The 24,460-nt window shown below is 46.1% G+C and overlaps 1 protein-coding gene across 8 annotated transcripts in view; it reads right to left on the reverse strand.

The window, feature by feature from the left end:
• Positions 1-24,460, reverse strand: part of abr (ABR activator of RhoGEF and GTPase) — a 103,509-nt gene that overhangs the window by 24,883 nt on the left and 54,166 nt on the right. For all 8 annotated transcript variants that reach the window (XM_061701735.1, XM_061701734.1, XM_061701737.1 and 5 more), the window contains 6 exons: positions 23,960-24,079; positions 23,734-23,809; positions 23,531-23,635; positions 20,142-20,216; positions 10,842-10,939; positions 10,626-10,757 (listed from right to left, as the gene is read on the reverse strand). In XM_061701735.1, coding sequence (XP_061557719.1) covers positions 10,626-10,757; positions 10,842-10,939; positions 20,142-20,216; positions 23,531-23,635; positions 23,734-23,809; positions 23,960-24,079 — 606 coding nt within the window. The remainder of the gene's footprint in view (positions 1-10,625; positions 10,758-10,841; positions 10,940-20,141; positions 20,217-23,530; positions 23,636-23,733; positions 23,810-23,959; positions 24,080-24,460) is intronic.

The raw sequence follows: 24,460 nt of genomic DNA on the forward strand, positions 1-24,460 counted from the left end.
TTCGTGAATTAGAACAAGAAATGAGTAATACGTAAATGTCAGCATTCCTTAACGTGTTAAGAATCCTTCAAATGTTCCACGTGGTGTCGGTTTGCTTTGCAGCACCACAGCTGGATTGGGTCTGACCCTTGACATTGGCTAACCGCAATGGCAGTGACCTCAAATTTGAACCAGCTGACATTTTGAAAAACATCCCCAAAGACAACTTCGAGACAATTACTTTAAATCAGCCAAGAGACAACCATCGACTCATTGCACAGACAAATATTTTATTTGAACTGATAACACTTGTCGAAATGACAAGGGAAGATAGGGACTAGGAATTCAACTGTATGATGATCTTTAGTTTACAAATGATCCAGTGCTACAGGACAGAATTCTCACGTGGAATTAATAATACATTGCGATCAACAACCAGTAAGCTGTGAGGGAACATTATTCACCTAAAACCCATCTTCATTTGAACCTATCACAACATCCATCCATTTTCTGTAGCGCTTATCCTCACTCGGGTCGGTTACAATCAATCATAAATGATTTTTGCCTTGTCAATTGGGGGAAGGCCTGGGCAAAGCAACTCCAGGCACAAAATGTCAGACTTTTCTGATTTTGTGAGACTGCAGACAATCATTGACTACAAAATGACCTTTGTCCCTCTGAAAACAGAGCTGCTCTACATAACGTGGCTGTGATTCCTAAACAGTAAATGCATGTTTTAAATAAAGCTGAAAGGTTTACCTTTTTTTTTTTTTTTTTTTTTATAAAATCCATTGTGATGATGTACCAAGGAAAATTTCACAGGGAAAACGTGCTTATCCCAATAATACTTCTGAACCAAACAGTATGTGACGGAATGGTGCTTTTTTTTTTGTCTTGTGAGCAAAGTTTTACCCACTGTCAGACTACTGCTGGATTATGTGTACAGTGGGAATGGAATGTTCAAAATCAGATGTGAATGCAGACTGCAGAAACAAAAATAGTTGATATTTAAGCAGAGTTAGACATAGTAAATGCAGAAAGGTATCCTGATTACTGATAATAGCAAAAGTAAACATGAATCGGTAAGACACAGGCAGCTTAGTCTGAACAGGAAATGGATTTGCAGCCACCCCTCGCCTTCGGAGACAGGAAGGCATAAAGCAGGATATAAAAAAAAAATAAAAAAAAATGGAATCCAAACTAGGACGTTTTAACCAGAATGAAGATTGTGTAGACGAGGCTCCAACTTGATAATGAAGTCGTAGTGACACTTAGAAGTGAAAAGCTGCTCAATGCAAATGGAAAAAGAAAAGACTGTTGACATTGCAGAGATGTACACGAATAAAGCAGGAATAACAGTTACTTTGGAAATACTGCATTTAAGTGCATGGATGGCACATCGAATGAGTCAAGATGGTGACACGGGTGCAGAACTTTCTTGTGTGTTCATAGTTGGGAAATGGGCAGGCAATAGAGCTCTGTGCAAATATTGCTGGTTCGTCTGTCTAGTATGAGGATAGGATCCTAACAAATATGTTTTCCGTCATTCTCCTCTAGCAGAACTAGATATTGTAAGGCTTGAGGATAAAACACACCATGGCTCATACATGAATAGGGTCAAAAGATAGAAGATATACTACGTTGGTAAACCTGTGCGCAAGTCAGCTCTTGATAACCTAAACTCATTTTCCATTCCACACAGCTTGTACTTGGTCACATTGGCTTCAAGGCCCTTTCAGTTTGTCTCTTATGACTCACTCATGAAGACAGTTACATGACTAGGGGAGATGTGAGCAGATGTCAGCCAACCGCCCCCAATGCACAAACAGCACACAGCAACCACAATATAACAGCTGGCGCACCTCCAGCTACTGATACCGACTAAGAGTTGACTACTGGTTTATCTTCACTGAAGTAAGCGCTTAACTGTGTTTTAATTCAGTCGTGAATTGACTCAGCAGCGAGTGAGTCTCCAGTAAAATTCTACACTTACACCAGCAGAAGTACATTTATCCACTGTCCAAATATTGCGCTACAGCGCTTAATACATTAATGACTTGTGCTTGACCTCTTCTTTCCCTTATTAATCTTATTTCTTCATCTTACGACAGACACGTTGTACCATTTAAGGATGGCCCTCTTCGGTTCCAGCACGACTATGCCCCAGGTAGCAGAGTAAGGCCCATAAAAGCGTGCTTAAATTGAGAGTTTGGTGTAGAATACCCCTTCAAACACCTTGTGGGATGAACTAAAACCACGACTACAGGGATTGTGAGCAAGGTTCTCAAGTTAAAAAAAAAAAACGAGCTAGAGCCTGTCTCAGCGGACCTTGGGTGCGGTCAGGGATGCAGTCAGGGATTAAAAAACAAACAAACAAAACAAACAAACAAACAAAAAAACATCCCTTCAGGCCCCACCGCTTCAGTGTTGCAAACCGAAAATACTATTTTCTCGGGTCACTCCCAGTCATGGGGCTCTTATATCGGCGCCACTTGGCAGGGTACACTCTGGACTGATTGTCAATCATCTTTTTCTATAATCACTTCATCCTCTGTTCACTCTCAAATAATCCATTTAAAACACTCCTTACACAACATGGCCAGGCACAATCGTACCGAAAAGAGCGGTGACTTATCAACGGAGTGGAATGCTACGCTCCCAGAGCTTACATTTACTTGCGGTTCCATCAAATTTGGAAAAGTAGAACAGGAGGTAGAGCCTTTAGCTATCAGGCTCTTCTCCTGTGGAACAATCTTCCTGACAGAGTCCAGAGAGCAGACGCCGGCGCTCTACTCAAGAGTAAACTTCCTGTATAATGAAGCTTATAGTCAGGGATGATGCAGGCTTGTCCTGGCTCATCTCTTAGTTATGCTGCCATAGACTTCCAGTGGATCTCCCGTTCTCTTCAGCCATCCGCTATGGCTGACGAGAAAGACAAGGAAGAGAAATCCTCCGCTATGGCTTATCTGCTGGTTATTGGCGGCGGTGAGGCCGCGGACGGTGCCGTTGGGAGCGGCCCAGTATTGTTGTCGTTACGGTCATCGCGGGACTATTACTGTTGTTGATAAGGCCGTTGTGCCCATCGTTCTCTCGTCCCTCCGCAAGCTGCTCAAACCGTCCTGTTTCCACTCTCTCCGCCTACCCTCTGTCCGTCTACTCCAGGGGTGTCACTCATTTTTGTCACGGGCCACATTGGAGTTATGACTTCCCTCGAAGGGCCATTGTGACTGTGCAAGCACAAAAATGAATTATCGCCTCGCATAATTACATATACCTGACAAATTGATGGATAACCAGTTTGGAAATCAGAAGCCTAGAAAACATGTTTTTCAACTATAACACAATTTTAAAAAGGGAATGGGGAAGAAAAAAAATCCTTGCAATAACATTATTACAAGCGAAGACAATTTGCAATTTTGATATTTTCGCAAGAAACAAAGTCGACGCTATGATGTGCTTTTGTGGGACACACAAAATGATGTGGCTGGCCGCATCCGGCCCCGGGGCCACGGGTTTGACACCGGCGGTCTACTCGGTCTCTCCATCTCAAACCAACCAGCCGAGGCAGACTGTCGCTTACAGAGCCCGGGTTCTGTTTGTGGGTTCTCTTCAGAGGGAGTTTTTCCTTGCCTCTGTTGCCGAGCGTTTGCTCGTGTGGGGTTCAGCTGTTTTTTTCCTTCTATACATTTAACGTATGAGCAGTGTGGTTCTGTACCAGATCCATTTGTAAAGTCTCAGGAGATAACCGTCTGTTGTGAACTGACGCTAAATGAATAAAACTGACTTGACGTTAGCAGCCAAATCTTGTCAGGAATCTCGGAAGTTCTTACTATACTCGCTCATCTTGGACACTGTATTGAGATGAATAGTAGCAGTGATGGAGATGCGAATCCTTGGTGTCTAATTTCAATCATGTAGCTAGTATCGGGAAAAGGTCTCAGTTCTTCACCACTGTTACGACAGCCGGGCTGCTAGTGGTGACTAATGAACATGATCATCTTTGCAAAGGCAGATCTGGATCTAAGATCATGCAAGCGCTCATAATTTTGTGGCCAGATGGCGAGTGTAGGAACTGTGTGTTACACTTACCACTTCTCACTTCGAAAAGAAAATCACGGAAGCCAAGCCGTAACATAATGAAGAGCAGACTCAGAGCTCATCCGATACGCAGCATCGAGTTTTCACCACAAAGTGGCGAATGAGTGTTTACATTCTTCTGTCCAAGGCGATCACTCGCTCCTTCAAGCGGGGCCTAGATTCAAAGTACAAGCAACCAAGGGCAAATGTCAGCTAAAGATGATATTCATCACATTCCTTAATCTTGCCAATTGGAACCCAGAATTGACACTATATGTTGGGACAGCGAGAGAGTACCCTGGTCTCTCTCTGGGCGTTTGGGGATTTTTTTTAATATATATATATATATATATATATATATATAAATATATATATAATTTTTTTTTAAAAAAGGGGTGAATGTCAAGCTGCAAAGTCGGTGATGGAAAAACCGCAGTGAGAAAGCACAACACAGAAAAAATATTCTTCCAATGGGAAATGCCATTACTGACTTTATAGAGTGCGGTCACCAATCCACTGAGGAGTGATTTCACTAACCCGCAGCTGAGATGAATCCGTGAGCTGAGCCTCGCGGCATGTCGGCAGATTGTCAAATGCATGAAATGAGCTTTCCTACTCAAGGAGCCAGGATGGCGCTGTGATGGGAGGAAAGGGGTGACTTTCTTTCACCACTGTCACAGAGAGGAGATGTTTAACCTAAAGAGCTTTGTTCTATGTTCAGATTTTGCGTTGCGTGTAGAGCAACTGAGTGACGATGCGAATTGGAAGGAAACAATTACAGAAACAGAAGTTGCTTACACTTGGGGGTTAACTATGAATGATTTGCTAAGTACTTTGCTAACAGCCACCCCCACTAAGATTTTGTCATTACCAAAGGATGATATAAGTGTGAGCTTGTCAGTGTTCTGCTCCGTTTCCCAACCACACTATTGATCTCATCGCGACATTTTATCAGCTGAAACAATAAGAAAAGCTACAGGAAAAAAAAACGAAAGGCAGTCCAGTTGGCTGATTCTAAAAATGGAAAATGCATTATATGGCTTAACTGAAGGTCTTTCTGTCAGTGTTATCTAGGCACAGAATTCGACAGCCGCCAATATGACTATCATTGTATAAGATGGCCCCGCTTTAGACTGTTTCCAATTACCTTTCACACAAAGACTCCGTGAGACAAAAAAGGTCGCTAGTAAATGTGCAAAAAGGAGTCGCGGAGTCTCTCTGGAGAGCATTTCATTTCTCTAGCGCCGATGGGCTCCTTTGTTCTCGTGTTCACCCGCCGCATGCCAAGATTTGCCACCATCTGGGGGGCTCATTCCAATTCTCTTCCTCCTCTGCATCTGGCTAAACTGCCCTCTCCCCACATGCCGCATCCTCAGAATCCAGACATCTGCAGTCGATCTCTCGTTGAGATTATGCAATGTAATAATGAGGACCAATTACTCGGTCAGCTCGCCTTTAACATCTCTGAGGTTCATCCATTATGTTTGGACAGAGTGTGTTTCAATCTTAAATCGTTGGCAAAACAAATGGGATGAATGTGGAAAAGTGAGGGGGGAGCAATGCAGTGGCGGCGAGCTGCTTTGGCCTTTAAATGGCATTTTTTTACATCTTCAATGTGTTACACAGGGTCCTGAGACAGAAGAACAGCTTCGAAAATGTGACTTCAACATGACTTTTTACTCCTGGCTGACATACAATACCAATAAAATATATCATTTGATGCCCTATATGCGAGAATCCAACAGTATTGATTTTCCCTATTAAAATCAAGGACACGTACTCAAATGCCCCTTCCTAATATAAAGTACCACATGAAGAGAGCAAAGCACGGAAGTGGACAAGCTAAAGATACGCCATGATTGAACCATGTTTACAGCAGAGCACGTACCGTCGTTATTTAAGCCATAAAATCTGTCACGGCAGAAACGGCTCATTTCAAATTGGGTGGACGAAGCATTTCGAAGTGAAGGCTTTGACAGTGAAGCTTCTTTGCGGGGGAAAAGACAAACAAAATGCTGCAAGACAGACTACAAAAAGACGAGCAAAATTAAAAGCGTAGTGGTAACATCCATCCATCCATCCATCCATTTTCTAGCGCTTATCCGAGGTCGGGTCGCGGGGGAAGTAGCTTTAGCGGGGTGGCCCAGACTCCCCTCTCCCCGGCCACTTCATCCAGCTCTTCCGGGGGGGGATCCCGTGGCGTTCCCGGGCTGGCCCGAAAGACGTAGTCTCTCCGGCGTGTCCCGGGTCGTCCCCGGGGTCTCCTCCCGGTGGGACGTGCCCGGAACACCTCACCGGGAAGGCGTCCGGGAGGCAGATGCCCCGGCCACCTCATCCGGCTCCTCTCGATGCGGAGGTGCAGCGGCCCGACTCTGAGATCCTCCCGGATGACCGAGCTTGTCGCCCTCTCTCTGAGGGAGAGCCCGGACACCCTGCGGAGGAAACTCATTTCGGCCGCTCGTATCCGGGATATATATAGTATAAGCTTTTGTAAGAAAATATATTCATACCCTAATATTAAACTAAGTATGTACGCACGCCGTATTTGAGCCCTGAGCATATGGAGGGAAGCTGAATACACATAGCGCAAGCTGTTAGTGTTGTTGACAGGTGTGCGTGCACACGCGCGCGTGTGTGTGTGTGTGTGTGTGTGCGTGCGTGTAACTGCGGGGAATGTTTCGGGTGGAAACATGCCGATCATAGGCTTGCAATGACAGTGGGTAAAAAACTAACGAGTGCCACATTAATTTACATTACCCTAATACACATGGAACGTACAGTCTTACACTCACAAATGCGTATGTGCGTGCAGACGTGCACACACAGTCTTAGGGTCTTGCAAGCTTTAATTACAAAATTGCAAACCTTAAATTCTAACTACTTACACCACGTTATTGGCCTAATGTTCGGTTGAGACTTAAGGTTCGCATATGCTGAGCTTGTCTAGAAGCTTCACAAGACAATATGCAATTAGCCAAAATGCAGAGCCTGACACCAATAAAACCTTCACAAAGCATATAAATGTCAAACCTTGCGTCTAATGCTTAATGACGAGGGAAGACGACGGCACTTAAGTGGGAAGGAGAGTGCAGACAGATGCACACCACCGACTTTACAACCCCCTTGCACCCGTACTTTGACAATAAAGTCGGCTAATGTGCGCATCCCTGTCCCGCTCAAAGAAGCCCAAGGCGAACATGTTCATCAGTTCTCGCTCTTTTCCTTTCCTTATCTGGCTCTCGTTATCTCCGGGAAACCGGTCAGGTTACGGCTTATCGGGGCCCGTTAACGCTGCAGAGATGCCGAGAAGCGCGGGATGGGGTGTTTGGGGGGGGGGTTGACGTGCACTCAACCTAAATACAAGCCAATAAAAACAACCCCCAAATGCGGTTGAGGGTTGTTGAGATGATGAAGGTCAGTTGGGGACATGCAGTAACTGCGGATGCAACACAGATCATTTGTTGTGACTTAGCATGTCTACGCACTGGACATAAAACTGAAAAGAACGTCGTTTTTTTTTTTTTTTTTTTTGTGGGCACGCACACACAAAATCCCTGTCAGGTCACAATTGATATCTAAAACTTGATGACTGCTTTAGGATCCGACAGACGTCTATTACCTGTATTTCCTTTTTCTCTCTAAGGCCAATTTGAGGTCACCGGCGGCTTTTAAAGGCAACCCACGTGACCCCGAATAAAACAAGACAGAAAAGCTTCAAGAGGAGCGCCCAGAGGGACGCTCCAATCGGGTCGGGTTACACCAGATGAAAGCGTGGCGGACACTAAGCGATTGGATGGATCGCAGCTACAAAAAGCTCTGGGATTCAGATGCTGAACAGTTATGAGACTTGTCCTCTGAAGAAAAGCATGGCAATCACACTCCTGTGTCACTTGGGACAACTCGCTAAGTGCTTGAGAAAGAACAAGTGCGCTTATAAGCACAGAGACTGTTTTATTTATTTATTTTTTATTTTTTTTACTCGGAGAATGTAGAGCAATGTTCATTCATCAGCAACTTGACATCCATGGTGGTGGTGGACCAACCCAACAACCCATATTTATGATACTGTCGTTGGATTCTACCAGAAAAGTTACAAATCAGGTGCCAGTGATCATGTCAGCCTAAATGATTCCCGATCCCAATTTGCTAACCTCCTAACACCTCCTCATTAAGGCTGGGATCACCAAGGAAGAACTTTATTTTGAGTCACTGTGGAACGCAATTCATGCACGAAACTCGAAACCGCTTCAGTCCCGTCTGCACATTCACTTAGTCACTATGGCCTTAACGGAATTGTCCACGTAGTCCAGAAATTCGAAAAATGTCACCCGCCTGTGAACCAGGAAATAGCTCGCTAAAGAACAAATTCAATTTGATTTCACCTTTGTTAAAACAATAGCGCTATGGCGGAGGTCTGTGCTCTGTTAAGCGCCATTCAAGTTTCCAAACGTGTAGCGTTTGTATTCGTAAGGAAGGTCACTGTGTTTACACAGAGCCTACAGCCGAGGGGAGATGAGTGGCAAAATGCCAAAGTCATCAGCGAGGGGAGACAGCTCTTTCCTTTGACTGGCAACCTGCAGAGCTGATATGAACTTCCAGCCCAGTATGCCCATCTATGGTAAATCACTAATCCACAAGCGTGAAGGTCTCTAGAGAGGAAAGCAAAACATTGAAAGCCCCTTCTAAACTGGACTTCATCAAAAAAACAGCTTGAGCGAAAGCATGTACACTCAGGGCAGACAAATGTCTGCAACAGTACGAGACGCTGTCGTTCTGTTGTACCCATCGGTGCTTTAAGGCAAAACTGGGGAAAACCTACACTTCCCCAGGCTCATTGTTTCAACAGGATGACAACGGATGGCAACACTCAACAAAACGTTCACGTATTTTACAGTTTTACCGCATACGATACTTGAAAACCAACTAAGAAGCTAATCCTTTCCAAATGTGAATCATTTTGTTTCTGAAAAAAACCTTCCCAGCACACACTGTTCCCACCCTCTCAAGGGTCTGGGACATGGCACTCCCCCTTCTCCTTCTTTCTCCATCTTTATTTTGTGTCTCGAACATGTGGTGTATTTATTTGCCCCCTCTCCTCCCCTCCCTCTCTGTTATTGGCTACAAGTGGATGTTCCCAGCCACATTTGTCTCGTACTAAAGGAGGTTGGATTTACTGTCGTAGATGATCGAATCTGCAACCGCGAAAAGGAGCACAGTATACAAATATGACAGGAGGTGATATACATACAGTGGAACCTCTAAGGTGGAACATAACCGGTTCCACCGTCCAGGACACTAACAAACTTCAGATTTGTTTGTATCCCGAAACTATTTACCACAGGAAGTAATGATGAAAGTTTCACCGTTTAACCTTAATCGTGATAAGGAGCAAATGTCACGTGTGGTGATACTGAAGCGCTACTACTTTGAATGTGATCCCACTTTCCTTGACTTATTCGATTATATTCTCTTTGTGTTCTTCTCTGCCTGCAGTTGGCCTTTGGAAAAGGCCAGAAAAGAAGCAAAACGCTTACCGTGGTTCGCACAATACGCACGACTGCCGTTCGAATTCCAAGATTTAGTTTGTCGAGATGAATTTGTCCCTCAAAACGAGGCCACCTCAGTATTCAACTTTACAGGCCACACTGTAATTTGAACGAACCCTCACGACTATACGTTTGTATCGTCACACTCGACTAAAGCTGAGGTCACGATAGCGACTGGAGCATGTGAATTGAACGTGTATAAACAGCAGCCAGAATGTATACAAAGTGTGACTCAAAAAGTGAGACGAAGAAACGCGATGAGCGGCGCAGAGAAAACAGGAAATACTGAAAGTTGTTTTCTAAACTGAAATACATTTAATGGGAAGCAGCGCACACACTCAAAGGCCGTGATTTTGGAGTGGAATCTTTCCCTTTATGCACACTTTTGTGGGTGATCGAACGTTTGCCCCACTTTCAGTCGAGTTTCACACAAATCTGTTTCTCTGCTGTCAAGCTGTCCCCTCGATGGCTGAAGCAACAAACAAACAAACAAACAAACTCATTTGACTGACTTATATGGGCGTCCAAGTATGGGCAGCAAGTGTAACATCCATGTTCGCCGACAACCCGCTAAACGTTGCAATTCGGTTCATTGACGACTGAGGTGAATATGACGGCAACAGCTGCAATTTGCTCCAATTGAGGGGAAAATGTCAGGAGTCGGGCTTCACTTGACCAACCAATATTTCCCTTGTGGGAAAACGCATGCATAACACCTCGTTAGTTATAAAAGAAGAATAGCAGTTTGCCTCCATCAAGTAACCGCTAAGATTCCACTGCTTTTACAAAGCCCCAAAAGGGATTTTTATGGTGCATTTCTCACAACGAGGCAGGGGAAACCCCATTTGACTCGACTGGCTTTCAGACACTGTTACTCCGACTGGAGCAATTCGAGGCCAACTGCTGCAAAACCTCGCCATTGTGCCGAGAGGCTGGACAGCGAATCAAAGATGAGCCACATGTTGGGAAATCTCCCCAAGAGGACAGAGGCGTCTGGATTTTTGTAGGTGGCTCCTCTCTTACCTGAACCTGCCCTTTGCCCATGATCTTGTCCACAATCTCATTGTCATCCTTGTTGAGCATGCTCTTATCATAACACTTCTCATAGCACAGGATTCGCAAGAACTGGGATCCCTCCAACTCGATCTCAAACTCCTGTTGAAGGACGTGAGGAAGGTTAATCAAATGTCTGCGCGACAAAGCCGAAAACCTGAAGGAGACGTAGCGAAGGAGACTGACTTCATTCCATTGAGGCTCTGTAGTGTCTCTGAAGACTCTGGTCTTAGCCTTGCTCACAAAGTATCCATAAGAGTCCACTTCAAGAGTACAGTACAGATCTAGGAGGAAACAGGGACGGTAAACACAAAAAACATAATTATGTACCTATCAAAATTAATCCATTATAAATAAATCAAGAGTATTTTGCAGGGTTTCGTGCAAAAAGTATCGTAGAAAACTGAAACATTTGGGGCTACTTGATAACTTAAGAAGACATTTTATGACTATCATAGGACTTCGAACGGATCATAAAGTAAAGCAGTGCATCGAAAACCATTGAGTTTCTGTATGGACAAGATCGCAAATGGCGAGTTTGACTGAGCGCTCTCCGTTGTCATTCGGTCTGTACACCTGTGAGGTACACATCAGAAATGATGATGGAGCTGGGGTCGGCGATGAAAGGAAAGGTAAGTAAATATTTGGAGTGGAAGTACAAAAAAAAAAAAAAAAAAAGAAGAAACAACTACCTAATAATCTAGCAAAGTAATCTAGCAAGACCAAAAATCTGTTTTGTGCACTACTAAGAAATTGTATTTTCAAGGAGCTATCAGAGATTTTGTTTCGTTTTAAATCTCATTTGAAAAGATTTTTCTTTGTATTGCTGATAAGATGCAAAAGGTTTAATGCTTGTCACTAGGGAGTAACAATATGCAAACGGATTGGTTATTACCCATGTTCATATTGACCTTAATATATTGCTTTCACTTTTTATACCATATCCCACTATATTCTCATGAGATCATATTTAGTCATTAGATTACATCTAGATAGAGCGTAATGCTGTCACCGTAGATCAAACAAAGGTCATATAATGACATTAAAGTTACTAATAAAGTAAAGCGCCTTCATTACTGAGTTGAAAAAGCAATGAGACTTAAAAGTGACGCGTGGCCTTGCTTTTTCATATTTTCATTAGTTTTAAATATCCATGTTAGCCACATCTGAACACTGTCACAAAGAAGAAACATAAACTAAAATGTTTGAAATGGTTTATATAAAAAAAAAATAAAAAAAAAGAGATTTGCTGCCAAAATTGAAGAAGTCCTTCAAATGTCAAAATATTATATTTTGTGAGCTGAACGACATGAATTTCCAGTCACTGTCCATAGTCATATCGTGACAGTCCATCTCCTGGGATGCGGCCACTCCCAGGAGACGCGCGGAGCAATTATATTGGTTTAATGTGTTTTCTCTCTCTCTCTTTTTTTTTTTTTTTTTTTTTTTTTTTTTTTTTAAATGCTGTCGTCGCATTTCTTGCAGGCTGCGGTGCCGCCTGTCTGGAAAGTGTCTATACGTCCCGTAGCCCGGACCTGCTCCCTCGGGTTAGACTCCACCTGACGTGATGATGGACGGAAAGACGTACGGCTCGACCTTCCGCCAGCGCGGCTGCCAAGATTGCGCGAAGGATCCGCTGACGGAAGCTGCGTGTGTATGCGTAAGCCTGACTGAAAATGCGTTTACCCAGTGAACCCACGGTCCAAACCTACCCGCAATAAGTGAAAATCTGTGATGTAGAGAGAACAGATCAAAAGCAAGTTTTAAATAGTTTCCCTTTCCCAGACGCTTTGATCACATTGAAACATATTAAAACACACATAGAACTTCTTAAAATACACTTTTAAACACATTGCAAGCATAAAGTGCATAGAAAACACTATGTATTGTAACGTCTGTGTACAGGCATGTGCCTTTAAGAGGTGGGGCTTGGTGGCGCGGTGTGTGACGTCTGCAAGTCTGGGTGCGAGTGTCTTTGTGAGAGCTGTGGCTGACACCAGTTTTGACGCGAGTGTGCTCACTGCGTTTTACTGTGCTCACTGCATTCAAGAAATGGCTGACAAGTGCATCGGGAACCGTGGCTCTCCATTTCCACATGCAAAGGCATTACTGGTCAGTAATGCCTTGGCGTACGAGTTTAATTCATTCAGTCACCATGTTGTTGACTAAGGTGTTTTGCATTGTGTGTTGGCATTAAGCTAGCGGACCTTCGTCAGACAGTCATGTGCTTGTTTGCTTCCATACACAATGTGTAATTCTCTTGGGTTTCCATTTAGTTTTCCAGTCAACTTACACTGGAAAAGGCGTTAAAAAGTTTGGAGCAAGCACTTGGCCTATTTTTTGGAAGAATTGTTTACGATCTGTAAAACCGCCGCTTGTTGTGAGGATCGTAACTCAAGTTTTTGCTCGCGACTCGTCCGCGCAAAGGCTTGTATCTCAGAAAACACAAGTCCCGTCACTCATAAGTTGAAGTAGTTAAAAAAAAAAAAAATCAAAATGATCACATAAAAAAACAAAACAAACAAAAAAAAACACGATAGCGCAGGGGGGCGATACAGAAACGAGAAACAATAGAAAGTTGGTAGAAGGTATGAGAGACAACGACAACAGTATGTCACCCATATGCGAACAAAGTCACACAGAACATGCAAACTCTACACAGGCGAGGCCGGGATTTGAACCCCGGTCCTCGGAACTGTGAGGCGGATGTGCTAACCGGTCGTCCACCGTGCCGCAAAGTCACACGTGTTCACAAAAATAATAGGACCGTACAATATCATAAACCATCTGGTCTTGTTCCTTTGCTTGTTTTCTCAAGCATCCATACTTACTTACTCAGAGGGAAGAAGATTAGTGCTGGTGATCGTAGGGAAGTTCATTGCAGGGGGAATTCTGTGTGGCCACGTGGGAGATATTTAATAAACGGAACAAGATATTTTTGACAGACATTTAACAAACTGACAGTTCATAGCGGACTGTCACATTTTGGCGGACCCCTAAAATCCATAGTACAAATTCAATTCATAAGAAACATTTGGAAAAACTAGCGTTGTGTTTTTCGGCAGAGGGTCTGTGGATGTTTCTCACCATCTGAAACGGGTTTCTGTGGCCAGACTCAACTCAAACAAGGCCAGAGTAAAAAGAAATTGCGTCCACACAGAAGTAGGACAAACTAAAAGTGGCCTGGAACTTCATGAATTTCTTTTTCCCTGGCAGGTCAACAAAAGGCTGACTGAGGAGGATGACTTGGTCCGCATGGGGTCTATGAACCCTTAATACAGAGGTTAATGGATACCATCCTTTTCCATCTCACTTGACTGAGGGCTGTGTTCTAATACTGGATGCTAACCTTTGCCTGGGGTTGTTTTGAATGCTGGGTCAAATGAAGAAGAATCACAGAATCAGTTGACAAAGTCAACGAATAAGCATATTTGCAGGTTGAAGAGCCATCCACTAAGTCGCGACGTCAACCCTGCTGAAGATTCTGAGCGAACAGTCATAATTGAATTGTTGGAAAACTAATAAAAGCATGACACACAACAAAGAGCAATCCATGCAGCCATGGCTAGAATTGGTTTAGAAGTGAAATCATGTGCCCATGGGGACACATTGTTTTAATTCATGTTATAGGCTCAAGAGTAGGGTCGGGCATCGTTTGAATTTGAGCGATTCCTTATTTCGATTCACATTCTTTTAGGGGGCTGTGTCAAAAAAGTTGGCATGGTTTAAATAAAGGGTGTCCAAATGATTGATTAGAAATGACTTAGCAGCCCGCCGCATAGACTAAAATGAACATCGGGGTTCCTTATGACCGGTATCACTATCAAACCTGTGAACTAAAAAGGCAGTGTGTGTGGAACTAACCCAATTGACGTAATAATCGATGAAGGTTTCAGCTAAAAGTTAAATACAGCATTGTTAAAATTGTTATTTGGGACTGTTTTATCACATCAAACGGTTTGCTTATATGTGCAAGTTTTAACTTGACTTCCTGTTTCCGGCTTGTAGCCTTTTATTTTGAAGTGAACTCAGCATTTTGGCACAAAAAGTAACTTCACACGGCACCTGTGATTTAAAAATTATTATTATTATTATTTTTTTTTTAATGCATGAAACCAAATGCTCGAAAATATTGATTCCTTTCCTTACTTGCTGATGAGGCACAAGGTTAGTGTTTGTGATACTCCGAGACAACGTTTATGTGGATTTTGTCCCAATTCACGGGTGAAGGGTTAGCTCAACGTTAAGCTTTGTTTTCTGTCATCGGCTCTTACGTTGCTTTTGAAGACTAAAATAAACGCTAAAAGGCATCCGTGCAAAAGTGCAACCAACCGTTTACCTTGTTAGCTGTCTCAATGTTGGCATCGTTTCACTCACCCAATTGACCGAGAGTTGACTTCGCCGGAGCGCACAACCTTTGCACAACATCATCTTATTTCAAGTGTTGCACTGAGGCGACTGGTCATTCTTTTGAACAAAGTTAAGGCACACTTTTGTTCGCCGCCGTCGGGCACAAGCATCTTCGTGCACGCTCTTCTTCTTCGTTGGTTTTCGCCACTTCCTTTTCGGGGTTCGCGGACTAGGCATCAAAACTGGGAACCGAAATTTTAAGATTTGAACTTTAGTGCCGGTTCCAATCGTTTGTCGATGCCCAACCCTACTCATTTGTTGCTTTCCACACGCATTTGTGTAGACTAAAGGCCTTTTCAGCCGTCACGTAGCGAAGCGCAGTGCGCCGTCGATATATCCGATCATTGTATATGCGCTGCCTCAAGGCGCAGAAGGAATGTTTGCCATCCGGATTGCAAAATGTTCAATTCGGGTGCAGCATCCAATAGAAGAGACGGATGCGGATCATTTCCGAGTGAAAAGAGCAGGATATTTTGTGAAACATGGCTGTAGCTCACTGTAATCATAGAAGCACTCTCTTTTTCTTGTAGTCTCCTGCTCCTCACTAAAAGCAAAGCCGCAGCCTTTCGCAAAGGTGCCGAATCCGTATGGCCCAGCCGCAGCAGACTTCACGGGCCACTTCCTGTCCGGTCGCTTCGCAGCCAGGGACAAATACGGCAAGCTTGAGCCAGGCTGCCATCCAACGCAGGGAAAAACAAGTGCGGTGTCAAAGCCCCGTTGGGATGGGCATTTGACATTTTCTGAGACTATTGGGGAAAGTTCAATCAATTAGGTCTCAACTTCTCATAGCTACAGCACATGTCATTGTGTTGTTCTTTAGACTAAAAAGGGTCTTTAGTACATCTTCTGGTTGTAGTTAAACAGTGCACTCCATTTTACCTCAACTGCTTCATCCATCCATCCATCCATCCATTTTCTACCGCTTATCCGGGTCGGGTCGCGGGGGCAGTAGCTTTAGCGGGGACGCCCAGACTTCCCTCTCCCCAGCCACTTCATCCAGCTCTTCCGGAGGGATCCCGAGGCGTTCCCGGGCCAGCCGAAGGACGCAGTCTCTCCGGCGTGTCCCGGGTCGTCCCCGGGGTCTCCTCCCGGCGGGACGTGCCCGGAACACCTCACCGGGGAGGCGTCCGGGAGGCATCCGAATCAGATGCCCCGGCCACCTCATCTGGCTCCTCTCAATGCGGAGGAGCAGCTGCTCTACTCTGAGATCCTCCCGGATGACCGAGCTTCTCACCCTATTCTCGAAGGGAGAGCCCGGACACCCTGCGGAGGAAACTCATTTCGGCCGCTCGTATCCGGGATCTCGTTCTTTCTTGCTCGTGCCCCATAGGTGAGGGTAGGAACGAAGATCGACCGGTAAATCGAGAGCTTCGCCTTTCGGCTTAGCTCCATCTTTACCACAACGGACCGATACAAAGTCCGCATCACTGCAGACGCCGCGCCGATCCGTCTGTCGATCTCCCGTTCCATTCTTCCCTCACTCGTGAACAAGACCCCGAGATACTTGAAATCCTCCACTTGGGGCAGGATCTCATCCCCGACCCAGAGAGGGCACGCCACCCTTTTCTGACTGAGGACCACGGTTTCAGATTTGGAGGTGCCGATTCTCATCCCAGCCGCTTCACACTCGGCTGCGAACTGCTCCAGTGAGAGTTGGAGCTCACGGTTTGATGAAGCCAACAGAACCACATCGTCAGCAAAAAGCAGAGATGCAATACTGAGGCCACCAAACCGGACCCCCTCTACGCCTTGGCTGCGCCTAGAAATTCTGTCCATAAAAGTTATGAACAGAATCGGCGACAAAGGGCAGCCTTGGCGGAGTCCAACCCTCACCGGGAACGAGTCCGACTTACTGCCGGATATGCGGACCAAACTCTGACTCCGGTCGTACAGGGACCGAACAGCCCGTATCAGGGGGTTCGGTATCCCATACTCCTGAAGCACCCTCCACAGGACTCCCCGAAGGACACGGTCGAACGCCTTCTCCAAGTCCACAAAACACATGTAGACTGGTTGGGCGAACTCCCACGCACCCCCGAGGACCCTGCCGAGGTTGTAGAGCTGGTCCACTGTTCCACGGCCAGGACGAAAACCACACTGCTCCTCCTGAATCTGAGATTCGACTTCCCGACGGACCCTCCTCTCCAGCACCCCTGAATAGACCTTACCAGGGAGGCTGAGCAGTGTGATCCCCCTGTAGTTGGAACACACCCTCCGGTCCCCCTTCTTAAAAAGGGGGACCACCACCCCAGTCTGCCAATCCAGAGGCACTGTCCCCGATGTCCACGCGATGTTGCAGAGGCGTGTCAACCAGGACAGCCCCACAACATCCAGAGCCTTTAGGAACTCCGGGCGAATCTCATCCACCCCCGGGGCCCTGCCACCGAGGAGCTTTTTAACTACCTCGGTGACCTCAAACCCAGAGATAGGAGAGCCCGCCTCAGAGAACCCACACTCTGCTTCCTCATGGGAAGGCGTGTCGGTGGAATTGAGGAGGTCTTCGAAGTATTCTCCCCACCGACTCACAACGTCCCGAGTCGAGGTCAGCGGCGCCCCATCCCCACTATACACAGTGTTGGTGGTGCACTGCTTTCCTCTCCTGAGACGTCGGATGGTGGACCAGAATTTCCTCGAAGCCGTCCTTAAGTCTTTCTCCATGGCCTCACCGAACTCCTCCCATACCCGGGTTTTTGCTTCAGCGACCACCAGAGCTAAATTCCGCTTGGCCAGCCGGTACCCATCAGCTGCCTCAGGAGTCCCACAGGCCAAAAAGGCCCAATAGGACTCCTTCTTCAGCTTGACGGCATCCCTCACCGTTGGTGTCCACCGACGGGTTCGGGGATTGCCGCCACGACAGGCACCGACCACCTTACGGCCACAGCTCCGGTCGGCCGCCTCAGCAATGGAGGCGTGGAACATGGTCCGCTCGGACTCGATGTCCCCAGCCTCCCCCGGAACATGAGCAAAGTTCTGTCGGAGGTGGGAGTTGAAACTCCTTCTGACAGGGGATTCTGCCAGACGTTCCCAGCAGACCCCCACAATACGTTTGGGCCTGCCACGTCGGACCGGCATCTTCCCCCACCATCGGAGCCAACTCACCACCAGGTAGTGATCAGTTGACAGCTCCGCCCCTCTCTTCACCCGAGTGTCCAAGACATGTGGCCGCAAGTCCGATGACACGACCACAAAGTCGATCATCGAACTGCGACCTAGGGTGTCCTGGTACCATGTCCACGTGTGGACACCCTTATGCTTGAACATGGTGTTCGTTATGGACAATCCATGACGAGCACAGAAGTCCAATAACAGAACACCGCTCGGGTTCTGATCGGGGGGGCCGTTCCTCCCAATCACGCCCTTCCAGGTCTCACTGTCATTGCCCACGTGAGCATTGAAGTCCCCCAACAGAACAATGGAATCCCCAGCGGGAGCGCTCTCCAGCACCCCCTCTAAGGACTCCAAAAAGGGTGGGGACTCTGAACTGCTGTTTGGTGCATAGGCACAAACAACAGTCAGGACCCGTCCCCCCACCCGAAGGCGGAGGGAGGCTACCCTCTCGTCCACCGGGGTGAACCCCAACGTACAGGCGCCGAGCCGGGGGGCAATAAGTATACCCGCACCTGCTCGGCGCCTCTCACCGTGGGCAACTCCAGAGTGGAAGAGAGTCCAACCCCTCTCGAGAGGACTGGTACCAGAGCCCAAGCTGTGCGTGGAGGCGAGTCCGACTATATCTAGTCGGAACTTCTCGACTTCACACACCAGCTCGGGCTCCTTCCCTGCCAGAGAGGTGACATTCCACGCCCCTAGAGCCAGCTTCTGTAGCCGGGCATCGGATCGCCGAGGTCCCCGCCTTCGGCCGCCGCCCAGCTCACACTGCACCCGACCCCTACGGCCCCTCCCACAGGTGGTGAGCCCATGGGAAGGGGGACCCACGTTACCCTTTCGGGCTGTGCCCGGCCGGGCCCCACGGGTGCAGGCCCGGCCACCAGGCGCTCGCCTTCGAGGTCCACCACCAGGCCCGGCTCCAGTGGGGGGGAGCCGGGCCTGTGACTCGCGTCCGGGCAAGGGAAAACGAAGTCCATTGTTTGTCGTCATCATTAGGGGTCTTTGAGCCGTGCTTTGTCTGGTCCCTCACCTAGGACCTGTTTGTCATGGGTGACCCTGCCAGGGGGATAAAGCCCCAGACAACTTAGCTCCTAGGATCACTGGGACACACAAACCCCTCCACCGACAAGGTGACTGCTCAAGGAGGGGTAACTGCTTCATGACCCGGTTAATAAACAATCAGTTCAATACATTTTTTAACCGCAAACTGAATCCCCTGATGTAGACTTTAAATTGGGGTCGTGTATGGACCGCCGAGTCTACTTTTATTGAGTTCATTTGCAACAACATTTGGCATTCATCTGCCTCACAGTTCCGAGGACCCGGGTTCAATCCCCGGCCCCGCCTGTGTGGAGGTTGCATGTTCTCCCCGTGCCTGCGTGGCTTTTCTCCGGGCATTACTATGGATTACACAGTACATCAGATATTTCCTCATTGGTAACCACGTCAGCCCTTTGCGCTCTACTAAGGATCAAACAGGCCTCCTGAAGAGATCGCGCTCCGATCCGTTACCAGGAACATTCTTGCAGGCGACTTTCCTACACTCGCGGCTGTCACGCTAACCGAGGAAATCGCCTTTCCCTGTCGAGTTACGAGATATTCAATCTGTGTGTGTTTGTGTGAATATGCGCGAGAGAGAGAGAGAGAGAGAGAGAGAGAGAGAGAGAGAGAGAGAGACTGGGTACAATGTGTACTGAAATGCCAGCTGCCCATTCCTGGGGGGGGGGGGGGGGGGGGAATTCTATTGAGTGTTCCACTATTTAGTCCAACATTCTCTGTCCATTTTCTGTTAGCTGTCTTCGCATTACTCTTCCTTCTTTACGTGGCCATCGCTTGATGAGAACCGCATGTGCGCAACACAGTGATTGACGAGCTCAAGTGTGTCTATAGCAGCTGTGGAAGAAGTACGCGTAGCTGAAGTGTGCGCACAAGCGTGGTGAAGAACAAAAGTTGTTTTGCTGTCAGACTTACTGGCTGACTCCTCGAATCCTTTGGCAGAGTGGACAATCACATGAAGGAAGCCGTACAGGCCTGGAGTCTCTTCATCTGGGAATAGAAGAATCACGTTGCGTTTAATTGCACTAACTTTATAGGACCGCACAACATCGAGACATGACGTCACGTAAAGAAACTCCGACTCAGCTCATTTGTCGAACATAACACCGATGGCACGGATCCAGATTTTGAGCCCATGTTAATTAATGCAGGTATCACCCATTCGTTCCATTTCCAATTGAGAATTGGAAAAACAAAATAAGTGACTGAATATTTTGCTATTTCTTTGTTAATCAAACAAAAACAATAAAAAAAAAAAAAAAAAACAGTTTTAAACTTCTGGCTCAAATCAAAAATACAAAATGGAAAAACAGCCCACTGGACTCAAGTGAATTTAAAAATTTAATTGGTCGAGTTTACGTAACCCTGAAGTTTGGTCATATATATTAATAAAGATTCAGTATGCTAACTTGACGGCCGCTACAATCAGGCTTGACCACAATATGCGTTTCATCGGCTATGTTACAGTATATGAAGGACAAATAGGTTTACATTTGACACTGGCCTGTTTTGGGATTTCTTATTTTTCATCAGTCAACAATTGAAATATGAATTGATTGATTGATTGATTGATTTTTTAAATCATACGATAATGAGTAACTTAAATTTTGGGATTTTTGATTAGCCAATTGAAAATTGAAAGAACAAATGTTAAACACATTCCTATAGGACTGTGTGGTGTGAGTTCCTGAAATTGTTTAAAGTTAAAAAAAACAACAACAAAAAAAACCGTTAACCATCAAACATCATTGCACACAAAAACCAACTGAGTGACTCAGATGTAACCAAATTCAGAGCAACTGACTCATTTTGTGACTCCATAATATGTCCAAACGACTGCACTGGTTACCAGGTGCAAGTGTGTGTGTGTGTGTGTGTGTGTGTGTGTGTGTGTGCGCGCGCGTGTGTGTGTGGCCCTTGGAGTCGACATTTACGAATGTATGTAGGGGTCGCACTCCAGCTTTGTTTGTGTGAGTGACCTTCACAGGAAGAGGGTTCAAATGTTCAGCTTGGAGGTGGCCAGCGAGCTGTGACACATCCATTTTCAACCGCTTATCCTGTTCAGGGTCACAGGTGAGCTGGAGCCCATCTAAGGTGGCGGAGCGAGAGGCGGGGAAAATTCGATAACAAAAGGCCCAAGCCGAGACTCGAACACAGAATCTCGGACTGTGACGCAACATGCGAACAAGTCGTTAACTCAATTCACTTAATGTAGTTTGAAAAATTGAAAACAGTTAAGTCATAGTAAGCGAAAGTCATTAACTAACAATGTTTCAGTCGCAGGATAGAAGTACTGTAACAAGATCAGAGTTCCAGTTTTGGCCTTAAAGTGGGTCTCTCGAATGTTATCCGTTCAGTTAATTATGAGAACATTCCTTTGCCAGCCGGTCTCGATTTGAGCCCCTACTGTTCTCCGTTAGGTCCGTGTCATCGTGCGTGTGCGTGTGTTTCCTAACGATTAGACTGTCAAGAAGCGCTTCTGCCTTAAAGTCAGGAGATGCAAGCATGACTCTTCTCCGGGTAATCTGGTTTCCTCGCACACGCATGTTTGGCTCACTGAAGACTCAACACTTCCCATGGATGTGAACGTGAGTTCGAATGCTTGGTTGTGTGAGATCGTCAGGAGACCAGTCCACGGTGGACCCGGCTCTCTTCCAGTAAGCCGGGATAGGCTCCAGCTCACCTGCGACCCTGATGACGACAAGCGCTTTACAAAATACACGGATGGATAGTCTATCAAAAGTCAAGTGACGTGATATTAAGCCGGGGAGTCTGAGCAGTGTTTCGACATGCAGGAAACCATCCGTACGAGACGCAAAACAACACAAGAACCTCTCAAAGTTCTTCTCGTTGAACTTGGGAAACAGGAGTTTTCCATCCATCCATCCATCCATTTCCCGTACCGCTTCACCCGCACAGGGGCGTGCTGGAGCCGATCCCAGCTATCTTCGGGCGAGAGGCCGGCTACACCCTGAACTGGGCACATATAAACAAACAACATCCATTCACGCACACATTCACACCTACGGGCAATTTAGAGTCTTCAATTAACCTAGCACGCGTGTTTTTGGGATGCGGGAGGAAACTGGAGAAAAGCCACGCAGGCACGAGGAGAACATGCAAACTCCACACAGGCGGGGCCGGGAATCGAACCCCGCTCCTCAGAACTGTGAGGCAGATGTGCTAACCAGTCATCCGACCGGAGTTTTACATCAAATTAGCATATACTAATTCAATCGATTCGATCAACTGACACCAGAAAAAAGCGCCGCCTACAATGACGCTTAACGATATCAGGCAGTGATAACAGGCGAGACGAAACAAATGAGGACCACGATAGTCGGAGAATGGGATGAACATTGTTTTTGTGTGCGTGGGTGTGTTTGTTTTCACTTATGTCTCTATTTGCACGGGGTAATGTGAAGGCACGAGATGAACTCGGCATTTAGCGGTCTTTCATGTTTTTGTAATTTATCCAAAAAGTCAGAAGAGGGAGACAAAGCTTCCAGGGGTCAGACATGTTTTTTTGTTTTGTTTTTTAAATAAGTAACATTCAAAGATGAAAAAATGTCAGACTTGTTCTATTCTAGTAAATGTTTAAGAACAGAATTTGACTCGATTGCTCGAAGCAGACATTTTATTTCAAGCGTGACTGGATTCTTTTTGATCATTTACATCGATAGTTTACTAATACACAAGTGGAACCCAGAGAACGTGGCTGAAATACACACGCAGTGCATATTCTTCACAATATATGCGATATACTTCATTACAGTGCTAAGCGATATACAGGTTTAGCAGTGCAGAGGAGCAACCTGGAGGCAAATGCTGCCTAATTCGTGTTCATGTTTCAACCCTCATCGTTTTCATTATTAGTTGTATTAATACTATCCATTACTTATTAGGTAGAATTTATGATGAATTACGGTACACATTATGGAGTCAAACATGTTTGCTGGTTTCAGTTGGGGATTTGAATGAAGGGCGACCTGCTCGATTTGACTTTGGGCCGGGGGCTAGTTTTGGGTATGTTCGAGAACGAGACGGTGCGAAAGCAGATGCGCTCGCAGCATCGAGGGATGTCAGAGGAGGTCGACCAGGCGGCCTTAACGTCAGCCGTGACTCCTGAAAGAAAGCGCGACAACGTGGGAACGTGCAGTGAAAACAAACACCGCTGACACAGTGCACGGCATTGCGATCGCCAGGACCTGGATGCAAAACATTTTGGAGCGGAAGCAGTGATAGAGTGCGTGTGATAGAGCCGAAAGAGCGGGACAATCCATTTATAAGACCATGTGTCTTACCATCTTTATTACTGGTGACAGGAATGTTGTGGACAGTTCGGAGTTTGAAACAGGAGCTAGTAAGGACCTGCAACTCTACCGAGCTTAGCACGCATGCTTGAAGGTCTGAAAAGACACACAGCGCACACACTGCTGTAGTTGGATGCGCACTTTTTTTTGCTGTTGTCAGGGACCAGCAACAATTGTATTTGAATAAGCATCACCTTTCTTCTGGAGCTTCTGTATGCTCTCCCGCCATTCTGACCGCTCATAATCAGAGGAGAGTAGGAACAGGTAGCTCTGTGTAAAAGAACCATGACACAGTCGGCGAAACCAAACCGAAACATTACAACGTTCGTCACTTCTTGAAATATATCTCTATCTAGTGGTAACATTGGAGCACTGCAGCAATTTAATGGCGCGCGTGGCATAGCAGGCGGAGACGATTACCTTGCCATGTTTGTTATGAAGGCGGAAAGGAATCGTGGGGGAGTGGAGCAGCAGCCAAGATTCCTGTTCATTCATCTTCTTCCTCAGGCGCTCCACACGGTTCTGACCCTTTGGTGCTTTCTAAACAACCAAAAGGATCAGAATCATTCTGACAATACTACAAGTTTGAGGACATTCAAGGACGTCAAAACAAGATCATTAAAATGACCAATAAATATGAGGGAAAACAAAAACAAACGAAAAAGCCATGCATGGAAATGCCGTAAAAGTCGAAGTTGTCGCTGGGAGAGGAAAAGAAAAGAAAAGAAAAGAAAAAAGAAGAACTGCTGTAGCCAGACTCTACAGTAGACGTTTTGCATGTTGAAATGATTCATCGGTATGGTGGGTCAAGAATTCTATTCTTGTCTCTGAATCCAGAAAAACATCACAACCACTTAATACTGTACAGAGGAGGTCATTATCTTTTCCCATGCAACGTAACACCTTTTCAAAACACTTTAT

The sequence above is a fragment of the Phycodurus eques genome, chromosome 17, assembly GCF_024500275.1.
Source record: "Phycodurus eques isolate BA_2022a chromosome 17, UOR_Pequ_1.1, whole genome shotgun sequence".
NCBI classification, from domain to species: Eukaryota; Metazoa; Chordata; class Actinopteri; order Syngnathiformes; family Syngnathidae; genus Phycodurus; species Phycodurus eques.